The 18,822-nt window shown below is 43.1% G+C and overlaps 1 protein-coding gene across 1 annotated transcript in view; it reads left to right on the top strand.

Moving 5' to 3' along the window:
• Positions 1-18,822, top strand: part of LOC114642147 (von Willebrand factor A domain-containing protein 5A-like) — an 86,285-nt gene that overhangs the window by 64,108 nt on the left and 3,355 nt on the right. Inside the window, exons 10-12 of the mRNA XM_051922124.1 lie at positions 12,041-12,362; positions 12,536-12,593; positions 12,955-13,127. Coding sequence (XP_051778084.1) covers positions 12,041-12,362; positions 12,536-12,593; positions 12,955-13,127 — 553 coding nt within the window. The remainder of the gene's footprint in view (positions 1-12,040; positions 12,363-12,535; positions 12,594-12,954; positions 13,128-18,822) is intronic.

Below are 18,822 nucleotides of genomic sequence, written 5' to 3'. Positions count from 1 at the left end.
CAAATCTGAAGTTGTCACTAAAAGTCAGGACATGTCTTGGTGTGACACACATGCACTTTGAAGTCATTTCATATCAAGCAGTCAGAGAGAGAGAGAGAGAGGATGGCAAACATATCTATCTGTGAGTCTATGAAAAAACGTAAAGATTGAGAGCATTGCTCCATCATAAAATTCCTTACAATGAAATGGAAGAAGCCAAAGGAAATCCATGAGATGTTCAATGTTGTGTATGGCAATGACGCACCTTCATACTATGAGGTTATGGGCCAAGCAATTTAAATGGGGACAGGGAATGTGCCAAAAAATGGAGACCATCACTGTGGAAGATCTTTGTGTTAACGTTCATCTTATAGCCCATGGACTAGGAATTTAGCTGACACAGTCTCCACGATCATCCATATTCATTTTATGATGTCAAATTACTGATGGCTTCTCTGAATGCTTACACCAGATCAGAAAGCATATCAACAGGAAGTTAGTCATGAGAATGTGGACCTTCTTAGAGAAAGTCCCTTTTACTTTTTCTCATTATTTTTTACTGGAACGTGGGTTCAGCACCATGATCATTAGACCAAGAATGAGTCAACGCAATTGAAGGATAAGGGCTCCCAGAACCCTAAGAAATTTTGTGTGCAGTAATCAGCCAGAACAGTCATGGTGACAGTTTTGTGGGATACAAAGGGTGTTCTGCTGCACTTTCCAGATGGCTAACTTTGTCAGTATACAAATGAGATGAATGAACATGAAGAAAATATTCTGATTTCTAAGAGCAGTGATGTCAGGGGACGGGATGCACCAGTACAAATAACATGGGCGTTGCGGAGGGGTTGGATAATTCAGAAGAAACTTGTGGCAACACTGAACCTAAGTTGCAGTTTTTTATTGAATTTACAACCGCCACAGGTTTTTAAGTAAAAATGGTTCTGAAAGTGAGGATGTCCTTTATAAATTTTATTAGAAATATAAATTCAAACCATTCATAAATCCAGACATTCAGGATGATGGTTAAATAGATGCAAGATGATGATGATCATGATGATTTTTATTATTATTACATAATAGATGGATGAATTATGGTGATTTGTGTGGTTTCCTTTGACAACACAGAAAAAAAGGGAATATTAGCTTAACAGTAATTCAATGGCAATGCAATTAATAACAAAGAACATCAATGTACTAATTTTCGGCAATAATACACAGTAGAGAACAAATTGAAATGAACGTTAATATAACTGATAACAACGGATATGATACTATTTGGTATATAAATATAACATGAAAATGGTCCTGTTGCTAAACAAGTCTGAAAGTATTGCTGTAGTATACACAAACACTATGAAGTGCACAATTCATGAACTGTAATAGTTAAGTGTAAGTTTTACTGGTTTAAAAGTAACAATATGTGTTAAACTACAATGGCATGAAGCAATACATAATGAAATAATTATGAAATAATATAAAACTGCTTAACAATACAAAGTATATATACAGTATGTACTCCTCTTTTCTTTCTGTGTCTAAAGCCTCCTGTCTTTTTTTTCTGAATTTCTTTCATGGCAGCAAAAATCTTCCTCACTTCAGTCTCATTGTTAATTATAGGAACAAAAATAAATCGTAGGGGGCGAGATCTGTCAGTTACAAAGGGTGTGAAGCAGCAAACCACATTGTTTTTAGTTAAAAACTCTTTGACCAACGCCACCGTGTGTGCAGGTGTGCTCCTATGGTGCCAAAAGTAGTTCTGGCTGCGTCACTTGTCTTTCTTTCTCCTGATGCTTTCCCATTGATGCCTCAAATGCCCTCGACTCTTTTCTGTAACACTTGAAATTTGGCTCAGATGCATCCTATTTTGTTGATCATCACTGAGATGTTTCTACACCTTGTTTGGAGTCCACCTGTGGTCAATTTAATTTATTGGAGTGATTAGGAAACAGGGCGGCACGGTGGCGCAGTGGGTAGCGCTGCTGCCTCGCAGTTGGGAGACCTGGGGACCTGGGTTCGCTTCCCGGGTCCTCCCTGTGTGGAGTTTGTATGTTCTCCCCGTGTCTGCGTGGGTTTCCTCCGGGCGCTCCGGTTTCCTCCCACAGTCCAAAGACATGCAGGTTAGGTAGATTGGCAATTCTAAATTGGCCCGTGTGTGTGCTTGGTGTGTGGGTGTGTTTGTGTGTGTCCTGCGGTGGGTTGGCACCCTGCCCAGGATTGGTTCCCTGCCTTGTGCCCCGTGTTGGCTGGGATTGGCTCCAGCAGACCCCCGTGACCCTGTGTTCGGATTCAGCGGGTTGGAGAATGGATGGATGGATGGGAGGAAACAACAACAACATTTATTTATATAGCCTATTTTCATACAAACAATGTAGCTCAAAGTGCTTTACATGATGAAGAAAGAGAAAAAATAAATAAGAATTAAAATAAGGGAACACAGAATAAAAGTAAGGTCCAATGGCAAGGGAGGACAATAAAAAAAAAAAAAAAACCTCCAGACGGCTGGAGAAAAAAAAAGCTGCAGGGGTTTCAGGCCACAAGACCACCAAGCCCCCTCTAGGCATTCTACCTGACATAAATGACCTCGATCAGTCCTCATAGTATTCAGGGTTCTCATAGAAGAATTTGATGATGACGGTCATGTGGCCTTTAATCCATCAATGTAAGGACATCACTGTGCTTTGATTAGGTGGTGGTGGCGCAGATCGCCACCACAGAAAACCGGAAAAAGAGCAGAAGAGAAAGTAGGAGTTAGTACGGATTTTTGAGCCATCATGAATAATAATGATAATTAATTGAATATACAGAACATCAGGATTAAATCTAAAATGAAGCTATGAGAAAGCCATGTTAAAGTAATGTGTTTTCAGCAGTGTTTTAAAGTGCTCCACTGTATCAGCCTGGTGAATTTCTATCAGTAAGCTATTCCAGATTTTAGGTGCATAACAGCAGAAGGCCGCCTCACCACTTCTTTCAAGTTTCGCTCTTGGAATTCTAAGTACACATTCATTTGAAGATCTAAGGTTACGATTTGGAGTGAAAGGTGAAAGACATTCCGAAATATAAGATGGAGCGAGATTATTTAAGGATTTGTAAACTATAAGCAGTATTTTAAAGTCAATTCTAAATGGCACAGGTAACCAGTGTAGTGACATCAAAACTGGAAAGATGTGTTTGGATTTTCTTTTCTTAGTTAAGACTCTGGCAGCTGCATTCTGTACTCGTTGTAAACGATTGATGTCTTTTTTTGGGTGGTCCTGAGAGGTGTGCGTTACAGTAATCTAGTCAACTAAAAACAAAAGCGTGAACTAATTTCTCAGCATCTTGCAATGTTGTAAGAGGTCTAACTTTTGCTATATTTCTTAAGTGAAAAAATGCTGTCCTAGTAATCTGTTTAATATGTGATTTATGTGATTTCAATAATTACTCCTAAATTCTTTACCTCCGTCTTAACTTTTAATCCTAATGCATCAAGTTTATTTCTAATAACCTCATTATATCCATTATTGCCAATTACTAAAATTTGTTTTCTCTTTGTTTAGTTTGAGAAAATTATTACTCATCCACTCAGAAACACAAGTAAGACATTGTATCAGTAAATCAAGAGAGTTGGAGTCGTCAGGTGCTATTGATAAATACAGTTGTGTGTCATTAGCATAGCTGTGGTAGCTCATGTTATGCCCCGAGATAATCTTTCCTAACGGACCCAGGATAGAGCCTTGTGGGACACCATATAGAATATCATGTGTCTTTGAGTTGTAATTACCACAACTAACAAATAATTTTCTCCCTGCCAGGTAGGATTCAAACCAATTTATAAGATCATCATGGCGCCGCAGATGGCAGCCTCGGTGCCTTGTTCCTTGGTGCTTTCTCTGTTTTTGTTTGTTTGTGCAGTGATAAGCTGTCCCCCTCTGATCACATACAGCAGAGAGGAACTCTTACACATCGGTCAATTCGCTGGTGAAATTTTTTCACCGTCTTTCACTCAAACAGAATACTTTACAGAACTTTTAGTCGGAGGAGCAGCCGCCCTTTACGGAATTAGAAGGAGACGCCGACGAGGGAAGCGAGCCGGAGCGCTTGTTAAACTGCGCCACCGGGGATTTCGAACTGCGCTCCCTTCAATACACCTGGCGAACGTCCGCTCTTTGGCCAACAAGATGGATGAACTGCTTCTGTTAAACAGAATAAACATGGACTTTTCCAGATCTGCCGTCCTGTGCTTCACTGAAACCTGGCTTGGTGAACACATCCCCGATAGCGCATTATACCTGCCGAGCTTCCAACTTCTCCGTGCGGACCGCGTCATGGAGCTCTCGGGGAAAACGAAACGAGGCGGAATCTGTTTCTACATAAACGAAGGTTGGTGTACAGATGTGACAGTACTAATCAAAACATGCAGCCCTCACTTAGAGTCTTTTTTCATTGACTGTAAACCGTTCTATTCACCGCGGGAGTTTTCCTCGTTTATTCTGGTTGGTGTTTACATCCCACCTCAGGCCTGTGTTAGTGAAGCATTACAACACCTGGCTGACCAGATAACTAACATGGAGCACAAACACCCGGACTCCCTGCTCATTGTTCTTGGTGATTTTAACAGAGCAAACCTCAGGCAAGAACTGCCAAAATTCAGTCAGCATATTACGTGTACTACCAGGGACAAAAACACACTGGACCACTGCTACACTACATTAAAGGATGCTTATCGCTCTGTCCCTCGTGCTGCCCTGGGACTCTCTGACCACTGTTTGGTTCATCTTCTCCCGACTTACAGGCAGGACTTAAGATCTGCAAAGCCTGTGGTGAAAACGGTGGAGATGGACCAACGAGGCAAAGCTGGAACTACAAGCCTGCTTTGACTGTACTGATTGGAGTGTTTTTGAGTCTGCAGCGACAGACCTGGATGAGCTTACTGACACTGTGACATCCTACGTCAGTTTTTGTGAGGATATGTGTGTGCCCATGAAAAATTTTCGCACATACAACAACAACAAACCCTGGTTTACTACAAAACTCAGGCAGCTTCGTAAGGCTAAGGAGAAGGCCTACAGAAGTGGGGACAGTATCCTGTATAATCAAGCCAGAAACACATTGACAAAGGAGATCAGAGTAGCAAAGAGGTGCTACACTGAAAAGCTGGAAAATAAGTTTACAGCCAATGACCCTGCATCAGTGTGGAGAGGTTTGAAAGACATCACCAACTACAGGAAACCATCCCCCCATACTGAAGAGAACCATCAACTGGCCAACGAGCTGAATTTGTTCTTCTGCAGGTTTGATAATCCCTCTTTCACACCTCTCACCCACGCCAATCAAAATACACTCCCAGCACTCACTACCAAGCCCCTGCCCCTCCCCACTGACACCATACCTGCACTCAGGATCTGTGAAGGGGACGTGAGTCAGCTCTTCAGGAGACAGAAGATCAGGAAGGCACCAGGTCCAGATGGTGTGTCACCCTCCTGTCTTAAAGTCTGTGCTGATCAGCTGGCCCCCATATTTACACAGATCTTCAACAGATCCCTGGAGCTATGTGAAATTCCCTCCTGCCTTAAGCGTTCCAATATTATCCCGGTTCCAAAGAAAACCTCCATTGCAGGGTTAAATGACTACAGGCCAGTCGCCCTGACATCTGTGGTCATGAAATCCTTTGAAAGACTGGTGTTGACCTACCTGAAAGGACATTACAGACCCCCTGCTTGACCCCCTAAGTTTGCTTAGCGAGCAAACAGGTCAGTGGATGATGCAATCAACATGGGACTGCACTACATCCTGCAACATCTCGACTCTCCAGGGACATATGCTAGGATCCTGTTTGTGGACTTCAGCTCGGCGTTCAACACTATCATTCCAGAAGTCCTCCACACCAAACTCACTTGGCTCACTGTACCAGCCCCCATCTCCCAGTGGATCAAAAACTTCCTGACAGATAGGAAGCAGCAAGTGAGACTGGGAAAAATCACATCCAGCACACGAACAGTCAGCACTGGCGCCCCCCAGGGATGTGTCCTCTCTCCTCTGCTCTTCTCCCTCTACACAAATGACTGCACCTCAAGAGACCCGTCTGTTAAAATCCTGAAGTTCGCCGATGATATGACAGTCATTGGCCTCATCAAGGACAGTGACGAGTCTGTATACAGACGAGAGGTCGAACAGCTGGCCCTCTGGTGCAGTCAAAACAACCTGGAGCTGAACAAGCTTAAAACTGTGGAGATGACAGTGGACTTCAGGAGGAGCCCCCCAATGCTGCCCCCTCTCACACTACTCAACAGCATTGTGTCTGCTGTGGAAAACTTCAGGTTTCTGGGATCCACAATTTCCCAGGACCTAAAGTGGGAACTAAACATAAACACAATTGTTAAAAAGGCCCAGCAGAGGTTGTACTTCCTGCGCCAGCTCAGGAAGTTCAACCTGCCTCAAGAGCTGCTCATCCAATTTTACTCTGCAGTAGTCCAGTCTGTTCTCTGTTCATCTATCACAGTCTGGTTTGGCTCAGCCACAAAACAGGACAGGAACAGACTTCAACGGACAGTCAGGATTGCAGAAAAAATCATTGGTGTTGATCTGCCCTCCATTCAAGACTTATACAGATCTCGAGTCAGGAAACGGGCAGAAAACATCATTGCAGACCCATCACACCCTGGTTACAACCTTTTTCAACTTCTTCCCTCTGGTAGGCGCTACAGAGCACTGTACGCCAAAACTACCAGACATGTGAACAGTTTCTTTCCTCAGGCCATCACTCTCATGAACACTTAAGTCAATCTCACAGCATCAGGGACAATACTAGGTAAAACCGGAGTCCAATTCCTTGTATGTGTACATATACTTGGCCAATAAAGCTGATTCTGATTCTGATTCTGATTCTGATTCTGATTTAAGACCCTGCCAGAGAGGCCCACCCATTGACTAAGGCTATTTCTAAGAATATTGTGATCAATGGTATCAAATGCTGCATTCAGATCTAAGAGGATGAGAACAGATAAATGGCCTCTGTCTGCATTCACCCGCAAGTCATTTACTACTTTAACGAGTGCAGTTTCTGTACTGAGATTTGTTCTGAAGCTTATCAAGAATAGCAGGTTTATTGAGGTGATCAGTAAGCTGCATAATGAGTACCTTCTCTAGAATTTTACTTAAGAGAGGCAGGTTAGAAATACGTCTAAAATTTTCAAAAGCAGAGGATTCAAAATTATTTTTCTTGAGCAGGGATTTAACTACAGCAGTCTTAAGACAGTCTGGGAAGACCCTCATATCTAATGACGAGTTTACTATGTCAAGAATACTATCAATTAGCTTCTTTGAAAAAACTTGTTGGTATTGGGTCCAGGATGCAGGTGGAGGGTCTCATTTGAGAAATTTTTTTACTTAAATCAGGTAAATCTATCCTGGTGAAAGAATTTAATTTGTTTATAATGGAGTACCGAGGTTTAAGAGGTTAAGTATTGGGGAGATGTACTATATTATTTCTAATATCATTAATTTTTTGATTAAAAAATACAGCAAAAGCCTCACAAGTTTCACTGGAAGTATTTTGGAGGCATTCTATTGAGTTACCTGTGTTTAGCAGACGATCAATTGTAGAGAATAAGACTCTGGGATTACTAGCATTGTTATTTATAATTCTAGAGAAATAACACCGCCTCTCAAGATGGACTATGTTGTTGTATTCTGTTATTTTAATCTTCCATATCTCATAGTGGATAATCAGTTTAGTTTTTCTCCATTTACGCTCAGCTGTCCGGCATGTTCTCTTTAAATCAGACACTCTTTGGGCCTTCAATGGTGTAACAGTGCTAGAAGATTTTTTAACTATCTTTAACCATTAGAAAAGGCCTGTACCTGTCTCTAGAAGGTCCCACGACTATCCAAATACCAAAGCCAAGAGGTCAAAGGATTTGCCTGCAGAGCTTAGAGACAGGAATGTGCTGAGGCACAGATGTGGGGAAGGCTATGAAAAGTTTCTCCAGCATTGAAGGTTCCCAAGAGCACATTTGCCCTCATCATTTTTGAATGGAAGAAGGTTGGAACAATCATAGCTCTTCCTTGAGATAGCCATGCAGACAAACTGAGCAATTCTGGGAGAACTATGGTAAGAGAGGTAACCAAGAACTCGATAGTAATTCTGGCAGAGTTCCAGAGAAACTGTGTGGATGTGGGAGAAACTTCCAAAAGGACAGCCACAACTGCAATACTCCACCAATCTGGGCTTAATGACAGAATGGCAAGATGACACATGATAGGCCACATGAAGTTTGCAAAAAGGCACTTAAAGAACTCTACAAGAAACTAAGGAACATCTCATTACCTGAGCAATACCATTCCAACAGTGAAGCATGATGGTGGAAGCAGCATACTGTGGGTGGTTTTTCAGTGGCAGGGACTAGGAGGATACTCAGGGTTGAGAGAACACACAATGGAGTAAAGTAGACAGATATCCTTAATGAAAACCTGTTCCAAAGTGGCCTGGACCCGAGTCTGAGCCGAAGATTCACCTTCTAAAAGGGCAATGACTCTAAGCACAAATCAAAGACAACACAGGAGAGGCTTAGGAACAACTCTGGAAATGTCTTTAAGTTAAAGACAGTTTAAAGCCAGATCCCAATTTTGAACCCATTAAAACATCTCTGGAGAGACCTAAAATAGCTGATCACCAACAGTCTCCATCCAGTCTGACAGAGTTTGAGAAGATCTGCAAAGAATGGGATATTACAGTTTTTTTTTATTTTTAATACATTTAAAACATGTCTAAAATCCTGTTTTCTCTTTGTCATTCTCATTAGATATGGAGAAAAAAAGGGAATTTAAATGATTTTAGCACAAGGATGCAATATAACAAAAAGATAAAAAAGAGTAGAGGTCTGAATATTTTCCGAATACGCCATACACATCTAAACTTTGAAATTAATTTTGCTTTCAATTTTTTTTTTTCATTTTTTGAGCATCTAAATTGAAATCCATCAAAACAGTTAAATATGTTGTTTTTACTTCCTCCATAATTAAACATAAATATTAACTATGAGTTAATGATCACATTATTTTATATTTACCTCCCTAATGGACTTCCCTCTTTTTGCCATTTCAGCTTACAGATCCATCAGTCTGGGTCACTGTCTTGGCACTAGTCTGGGTTGAAAATTTCATTTCTTATTTGACGGAGAAGATTCAATTTATGAGAACGAAATCATTCTACTGGACCCTAAAACACACAGGTATGTCCTCTTAAAAGCTTTTCACTTGGTTGGGTGCTTGTGTTGTCCTGGTAGAATTCTATATTACTTGACTTTCCCCTTTTGTATTCTTTATTGTGACGCCTTTGTCAAAATGCCTCAGATCCCATAGACTTGCCACTGTTTATAAGGTGTTGTACTTTTTAACTTCTCCCCACCTTCCCTTCTACATCTGTATCCTCAGGCAATTAGGTAGAGTAAAAAGACAAGCAGGAGTTAAGTTAGAAGTTCAAGTAATCGTATTATTGATGATATTCATAAAATAATAACCATAAGCAAAGTACAGGTGTATACTGACAACCATACAACCTGATAAATGCTTATATGTAGTTTCCGGAGGCACACAGACTTGTTAGTTAGTTAAAATGTCTTTAGTTAAGTCATCATTTCTTGCTTTCTTCAGGACTTGCCGCATACCTGTCAATATGGCTGCTGTGCTGTGCTCTGCGGTGTGTTGTCCTTTTCATGATAATGGTGTGAGAGAGAAAGTGGGAGGAGAAAAGCAAATGAATTTATACATTCTCTGTTCAAATCCTACGGCTAATAGGGCGCCGTGGTACAGAATGGCCTCTGATTAGAAACAAGACAGCCAATTTTAAACCAATAGAATTCTGGTGTGACATATCTCTCCCAGTTACTGGCTTATTTTCACACTCACCCCCAAAAACCATTTGTTGAGTGAAGCTTGCCAGCCAGGTAGTTTGGCTTACCCGTGGGGGGTTTGAGAGATTATGTCCTGCAGAGAATTATTTGCCAGACTGGTTTTAGGCACTTCCCCCAACCTTGCAATAAATTCCTAAGTCAGTCCTAAAGACTGGTGGTGGTGGGGGGGTCTTTAAACATCAAAGCATTGTTGTTCTCATGAATAAAACACTAATATTACATTTGCTTTATCTGCCTTACAAGTAAAGACATGCAAAATTTTTATCAACTTAAATACAAAATTTCACACAATAGCGGTGCTACAAACCTTCTAACAGTCTAAGAATTTTCAAAAGAGAGTATCTCAATTTTTAAGTTACTGCTAATGAAGAAACTGTGGCAGAAAAGCAAAAGCATGGAGCATATTTCACCAACATGGATTCCTCGATGCCCTTGGTATTGTCCATAAATTCTTGTTTTTAAGTTCTCAAATTGTCAGAATAATCAGAAGATTCAGGGCATGATTTTCTAACTGACTCTGTCAGGATTTTATATGACAGCAGAACAAATGCAAACACGTTTAAATGGGATTCATCCAAAGTATAGTCGGACAAGTTAGGAAGAAAACTGACTATTATGCCAAAGTCAAATGACAAAAGAATTTGCATCAAAACAACAAAAGAATTCAAACTTTGGGTTTGCAAGTGGTTTTATTAGATTGCTGGTTCTGAAATTACTTTCTGTTCACTGACTATTGTTTACATATTTCAGTTTGGCCCTGTTCCTTGATTGTCATTGGTTTTGAGTCTCTTGTTACATTCTTTGATATATAACTTTGATTTCTTGTCCTAAACGTGCTCTTTACATCTTATCTTCTTCGTTACAACCTTTATTTCATTTTAGTTTTCTTGTGGTTTTGGCCAGTTTGCTTATAGTTGCTTTGTCTATTGCAGGTCATGACATGGAGATCATGTGGTGTGCCTTGCCATCCTGCTCTGCCTTCATACGATGGCTGGTCTCCGAAACTTGTTACATTTTTTATTTTTAAGTAGATGCTTTTATCCTAAGTGACTTACAAAAGGGGTCAGCATAATCAAGTAAACATTAGTCTAGAGGGGTGTTTGGGAAAAAGTGTTATAGGACAAGGATGCAAAGTTGATTACCACAAGTGAAGAACTCAGAACAAAATACAAGCAATTTACAAAAATCTAACAACTAATGTCAGACAGTCATTTGTTAACCTACTTAGTTCTGAACAGGGTTGTGGAGGCTGCTGGAGCATATCTCAAGGCACAAGGCAGGGACAAACCCTGGACAGGATGCCAGGACACACATACACATACCCCAGCCATACCCTGTGGCTCTGCCCACGTAGTAGTGAAACAGGGCAGTGAGGAGGGCCTTGCCCGGCTCCCCACTCCTGATGTCCTGTTCCCCCTCCCCTCGGCCTGTAATCTCTGTCTCAGATTAGCGCGAATATATTGCTCCTGCAACCAAACTATGATACTTAGCACGATGAGAGAAGTCACAAAATCAACCGGAATGTTCAAGCAAATTTTAGAAAAAAACCCAATCCAAATCCGTTAAGTAGTTCTCTTGTTCGCTAGCTAAGCAGAGGTAAGATATGCCCTGCTGACATGTGAGCGAGGAGGACTCTGCCCCCACCCCCCAAACCCCCCCGGCCCACTGCGTCTCTCTCAGATTTGTGTAAATAAATCGGCAAGCGAACTCTGATACATAGCACAATGAGAGAAGTCGCAAAATCAACCGGAATGTTCAAGCAAATTCCAGAAAACAACTCGATCTAAATCCATTGTCACACACGTGCGCATGGGAAACAGCTGAAGGGCCTAGACACTTGTAATTCTACGCCAGGCCAGGGGGTGGCGGAGTGTACTGACTATCTCTCTCAGTCCCTTGCAGACCTGTCCCGGGAAATCCCGCCTCTGGACGGCCCCGAGGATGACGTCACTTCCAGACACCAGGATACCACTCCCACTTCCTGCAATGAGGACGTCATTTCCCTTCTGGGCCTTTAAAACTGCCATCTTGCCTCAGTACAGGCAGTTCTGTTTTGGACTCGATCTATACACTTCTTGTTATAAAAAGAGCAATTTGCAGCCGAGCATATTAGACGGGTGGCTGCCCCAAACCTTTGTGATATCTCCGACTCATTCTTCTGACAGTGGCGTAGTCGGCAGGATGCAGCTTTCCCAGAGGAAACAGGGAAGGAACCTCAAATATACTCAGGTAGGAGAGTACCGGGGCCATGGTTCCGGGTGGGTGGCGTGCTCAGTGGTCCGGAGTGGCACGGGGCAGGCTTTGCTCCCACCAAGGGAACAAGAGCCCCTAATCCTACACAGGGAGAATGTGGAGGAGACCCACCAACATGGGCTGGTTCTTGGGGGGAAAACGAAAAGGGCCTACTATGTTCTCTCAGAGGAGAGGACTGGGCCGCCCGTTGGGACCACGGTCCTGGAGACAAAAGGGCTAACCCCAGAACAGCAGGTAAATGGCCTACAAACTTGGGAATATGATCCGGAGAGATCCGCCTGGGAGCAAGCTCTCTGGGAACGAGTAGCTCAATGGCTGAGACCATTTGAGCTGACTACTTTACAAATTGTACAGCAGGTAACCTGCTTTATCTTAATTCAGAAGCGTCCCTTCCATATAACCTGAAGCCTGTTCCGATGTCCCTGGGGCGCGGGGTGGGCCGCTCGCACAGGAGCATGGGGGAATGTGAGTGGAAGGAGGGAGGACAGTTATGTGCACTTACGAACCCCCTGGCTAATGGGCATACGAGGGTGGTAATACTCAATGGCTTTAGAGTTACAGCACTTTTGGATACCGGCAGCAACATGACCATTGTTGATTGCCGTTTTGTACTACCGCGACAGAACGAGAAAAAAGATCAGTATTCGGTGTATACACGGCGAAACACAGTCATATAAAACTGCCCTGTGTGTCGTCAGCTTTGAGTAAGTAGTGAAAAAGATCCCCGTAGCGGTTCACCCTTACCCACCTTTTCCGGTGATACTAGGGCAAGACTGGTGTGACAATAAATGCGGTGTACTAATATCCACTCCTCATAACTCTGTAGGCCTAGTAATAGAAGGAACGAATCCCTCTCGGGCTGTTTCCACGCCGTGTATCCTGCCAGGGGAAAGAGATACGGAAGACTCTGAGGAGGACGGGGAGCTTCCTGGGCCGTCGCACATAGACACGTCATCAACCCGGGCCTCGACGAGCCGGGACGACTCCCCGCCCCTTGAGGTCAGACCGGACCCTCTCTCCGACTTACACTTTCAATTTAATAAAACACCGGCGTCTTTCAGGAGAGAGCAATGGAATGACGACTCCCTGAAGTTTGCTAAAAATGCAGTCGTGCTAGCCAATGGCCAACACACTCATCTTTCCATGCCTCGCGGCCCTCACTTTGTACTTGACAATGATCTGTTATATCGAATAGCTGATCATGAGGGCAGGGTGCGGAAACTGCTGCTAATCCCACGAACCTACCAGCGGCAGGTTTGTGAGTTGACACACGCCCATCTCCTGGGAGGCCATCTAGGCACCGAGAAAACTCTGGAGCAGATTAAGCTCAGATTTTATTGGCCGGGAATAAATGAGGAGGTTCGCCGTTTTTGTATTTCTTGTCCAGAATGTCAATTGCGGCAAATTTCTAGGAGGGACCGCGCTCCTCTCGTTCCCCTTCCCCTGATTGATGTTCCCTTTGAGCGTATTGGGGTTGATATAGTAGGACCTCTGGAGCCCTCATCCCGAGGATTTAAATATATATTAGTCCTCGTGGATTACGCTACACGATATCCAGAGGCAGTTCCGTTGCGCTCTGCCACTACTAAAGCTATCGCTCGGGAATTAGTGGGTGTATTTGCGCGTGTCGGGATCCCTAGAGAAATCCTTACAGATCAAGGGACACCCTTTACCTCGGAGACGTTCAAGGAAACGGCCAAGTTACTCAAAATAAAGCACTTAAGGACCGCGGTGTATCATCCTCAAACTGACGGTCTTGTTGAGAGGTTCAATCAAACTCTCAAGCAAATGCTGCGCAAGGTGGTCAGCGCGGATGGGAGGAACTGGGATCAGCTCCTTCCCCTCGTGCTCTTTGCTTATCGGGAAGTCCCACAAGCCTCTACGGGGTTCTCACCCTTTGAATTGTTGTATGGACGACAACCCCGAGGGTTATTGGATCTATTAAAAGAAGGATGGGAAGGAGAGGCTCTTCCCTCTGTCAATGTATTAGAATATATCGCACAGTTACGCGATCGATTTGGAAAAATCCAACCTATTTTAAAGAGTCACATGGAGGAAGCGCAAGCAGCACAGGCCCACTATTATGATCGTGGCACGGTCCTCCGGGAGTTCCAACCGGGGGACCGCGTCATGGTGTTGGTCCCTACCTCGCATTTGAAGTTGCTTGCCCATTGGCAAGGGCCGTACGAAGTTAAGGAGAAGAAAGGGCTCGTCGACTATTTGGTGAAACAGCCCAATCGTCGACCGAGCGAGCGGGTATATCATGTCAACTTGCTGAAGCCGTGGAAGGAAAGGGACTCGGATTCCTCCTCCGCTCAGCCCCGCTCTTTCTTTGCTCAAGGTACCAGTCTTAACTTCGGTCCCGACTTGAATGCTAAACAGAGACAGGAGCTTGAGACAGCAATCTTGTCCGTTCCGGAGGTAGTTAGTGAGCAACCCGGTAGGACCTCTCTGATTGCGCACGACATCGTGACAGAACCCGGAGTTGTCGTACGAGAACGCCCATATCGTCTTCCCGAAGCAAAGAAGGCAGAAGTGGAGCTTGAGATCAAGCACATGCTGGAACTAGGTGTGATTTAGGAAAGTTATAGTCCCTGGTCCAGTCCGATTGTCTTGGTCAGTAAGCCAGACGGAAGTTGGAGGTTTTGCAATGACTTCCGTCGACTGAATCAAGTCTCCCAATTTGACGCCTACCCAATGCCTCGCGTGGACGACCTCCTCGAGAGACTTGGACAAGCGAAGTTTTTGACCACACTTGACATGACAAAGGGGTACTGGCAGGTTCCTTTAACGCAGGGGTTCTCAATGTCGGTCCTGGGGGCCCACTGTGGCTTCAGGTTTTTGTTCCAACCAGATTCCTAATCAGTGACAACACCTGATAACACTGACCTCAATTAATTAGTAGACATTTTTTTTTCTCTTCACTTATTCTTCATTAAGAAAGCACTGCAGCATATTTTACATTTATAAGACATTTAGGAATATTTCTGCTTTTGCTAGAGATATAAATGCTTAACAACCTTTTGTTGATTTCATTATATTTTTGCCCCTTCTCTGTGCAGTTTGCTCCCTTCATTGTATCCTAATAATGACAACCAGCGGAGCAGACAGCCAGGCAAATAACAAGGCTGCAACTACTTCAGCGTTAGACCCACTAATTAGAAAATAATTAATTAATTAAACAATTAGAACACTCTGCAAAAAACAGAATAAAAATCAAGATGAAAATATTGTTAAAAAGAAAACAAAATACATTATTCCAATATAACTGCTAGGTACATTTTAATATACCAAACTTAGCTTTCTAATTTCTAAATTTTTCCCAAAACAAAGAATTTGACAAATAACAGTTCACTTAATTAGCCCAGGAGTCCAATTAAAAATAGAACCTGGTTGGAACAAAAACCTGCAGCCACAGTGGGCCCCTAGGGCCGACACTGAGAACCTCTGCTTTAACGGACTCCGCGAAGGCTAAGACCGCGTTTAGCACCCCTAGTGGGCACTGGCAGTACATGGTCCTCCCATTTGGGTTACATGGGGCACTGCCAACTTTTCAGCATCTGGTGGACAGAGTGCTCTGGCCCCATAACGCGTTTAGTGCTGCCTATTTGGATGATGTAGTTATTCATTCAAGCACATGGAAGGATCATGTGCAGCAGGTGGAAACGGTATTGCAGACACTGGCGGAAGCCGGGCTTCGAATTAACCCAAGGAAATGTTTCTTTGGATTAAAAGAAGCTAAGTATTTGGGCTACCTGGTGGGTCGTGGTACCGTCAAACCACAGTGTTCCAAAGTTGATGCCATATTAAACTGGCCCCGTCCGAATACCAAGCGACAGGTGCAGGCTTTTCTCGGGTTAGCTGGGTACTACCGCCGGTTTGTACCCCAGTTCTCCGAAAGAGCAGTACCCTTGACAGACCTTACGAAGAAGAAGGCCCCAAACCACGTGGTATGGACAGATAAGACTGCCGCTGCATTTTGTGACCTGAAACAGGCCCTTACGTCAGCACCCATATTGAAAGCACCAAACTTTACACTACCTTTTATACTCCAGACGGACGCTTCAGACACAGGCCTGGGGGCCGTGCTGAGCCAAAGCGTCAATGGTGTTGAACACCCCATCATGTACCTGAGCTGGAAACTGCTGGATCGGGAGACCAGGTATGCCGCAGTGGAACGGGAGGCTCTTGTGATAAAATGGGCGATTACACAGTTGAGGTACTACCTCTTGGGCCGTGAATTTACTCTGGTGATGGACCATGCACCCCTCCAGTGGATGGCCCTTCACAAGGAGTCAAATCCCCGGGTCACTAGGTGGTTTCTTGACCTCCACCCATATGAGTTCTCGCTTGTTCACCGAAAGGGTGCTATCCATGCCAATGCGGATGCCCTCTCTCGAGTCCACAACCTCTCGGACAGGTCTGCCCGACCCGAAGGGTCTGGGCTAAGCGGGGGGCCTTGTCACACACGTGCACATGGGAAACAGCTGAAGGGCCTAGACACTTGTAATTCTACGCCAGGCCAGGGGGCAGCGGAGTGTACTGACTATCTCACTCAGTCCCTTGCAGACCTGTCCTGGGAAATCCCGCCTCTGGACGGCCCCGAGGATGACGTCACTTCCGGACACCAGGATACCACTTCCACTTCCTGCAACAAGGACGTCATTTCCCTTCTGGGCCTTTAAAACTGCCATCTTGCCTCAGTACAGGCAGTTCTGTTTTGGACTCCGATCTATACACTTCTTGTTATAAAAAGAGCAATTTGCAGCCGAGCATATTATACGGGTGGCTGACCCAAACCTTTGTGATGTCTCCGACTCATTCTTCTGACACCATTAAGTAGTTCTCTCGTGAAAAGCGGACAGACATACAGACAGATGTTGTATTTTATATATATAAAGATATATATAGAAGATCTATTATGGTATTCATTCTTAAAAATCTTTCATGATTTTTCACACAGGAACGAGGAAAGGTTGGTTTCTGCTCTGTATGTGGAAACTGCCCTGGCTTGGAAACACCTAAAAAATAATTAAATAATAGAAAATATCACAGAATGTGGCAGAAGTGGTATCATGCACAACACAAAACAATGTCCAAAAACCTTAATGAAGACAATAAAAATCAGCCAAAAACAACAAATACCTAATAATTTAATCCAGTTCTACAGTTTGGGCAAGTACATAAATTTACATAAGCATTAATGGGTTTGGAATAATAATAATAAATACATTTTATTTATATAGCACCTTTCCCATGTTCAAGGTGCTTATTACCTAGGAATTTAACTATTTTTGATTGAATAGTATACTTTTTCATCAAGGTACCATTCAATTACTTAAAAAAATTAAAAGAAAAAAGAAAAAAGTAAGCAAAAGAACACAAATATTAGACAATGGATTTCTGTATGATTTCAAACTTTTGTCCTTTATAAACTTCTCCTTTTATTTGCTATTTTCAGATATGGCCTTTTCATTGAAACTCTGCTTCTTAGGCCAGCATCCTGTAGTTGTTCCTTCGCTGTTATAGATGACATTTGGATTTGATGTGTATTTAATGAAGAAGCCCACATGAGGACCCGTAAGCTGTCTGTTTCTCACGCTACACACTCTGACGTCCTTATCCTCTTATGCAGTTGTCCATCTCGGCCGTCACCATTTTTTTCTGTCCTGGTCAGGTCCAATTCTTTCTCTTTTCTCAAGACAGTAATAGACAGCAATGTATGAAATCTTTAGCTACTTGGTAATCTGTCACATGGAGTAGCCTTCATTTACAAAAACCAACAGACTGACATGTTTATTGGGAATTCTGTTTCATTTTGAACATTATTGAATCCAGAACTGAACTTTAGGAATGCCAGTACTTTGTAATCCAAGTAAACTGGATAACATGTTTTAGTGTTCTAATGAAATTTCAAGGTTTCTCTACTAACCAATTAGTATTTGAACATGGCTAATTAAGGACAAGCTAAGGGAGTTGGACATTAGGACATTAAAGGAATTCCTGCTAAAAATGGGGCTTTGCAGCCATATACAATACAATACAATACAATTTATTTTTGTATAGCCCAAAATCACACAAGAAGTGCCGCAATGGGCTTTAACAGGCCCTGCCTCTTGACAACCCCCCAGCCTTGACTCTCTAAGAAAAAAAGGATAAATTCCCAAAAAATCCTTATAGGGAAAAAATGGAAGAAACCTTGAGAAAGGCAATTCAAAAAAAGACTCCTTTCCAGGTAGGTTGGGCGTGCAGTGGGTGTCAAAAAGAAGGTAGTCAATGCAATACAATACACAGAACAGAACAAATCCTCAATACAGTATAAAAATAAAAATTTTACAAGTATAGACCAGAATTTAACAGTAGATGATATCACATGATATGACTTGGATTTGTTCAGAGTCCTGGAGACCTCATCCATAAAGCTGCCTCCCCCATTTGGCCATTCCACAGCTGAAACAGTGCTGGGCCAGCCAATCTGATGGAAGGACTCCTCTACCCCACGATTCCTGTGATCCTCCATCAGGGATGACTTTTCCTTAGGCAGGCAAAACAACTTAGCAGGTGGGCCGTGGCACCAAGTGCTACATTTGAGTACCGAGAAGAGAAACAGAATAGGTGAGGGTTAGTAACAAATTGTAACTATCGTATTATTTATGTTTTAGTGCTAATGACTAACAACAGAGATGCAGTCTGT

Source organism: Erpetoichthys calabaricus, chromosome 2, assembly GCF_900747795.2.
Source record: "Erpetoichthys calabaricus chromosome 2, fErpCal1.3, whole genome shotgun sequence".
Classification (NCBI taxonomy): Eukaryota; Metazoa; Chordata; class Cladistia; order Polypteriformes; family Polypteridae; genus Erpetoichthys; species Erpetoichthys calabaricus.
This window is presented reverse-complemented; position numbering and strand designations above follow the sequence as displayed.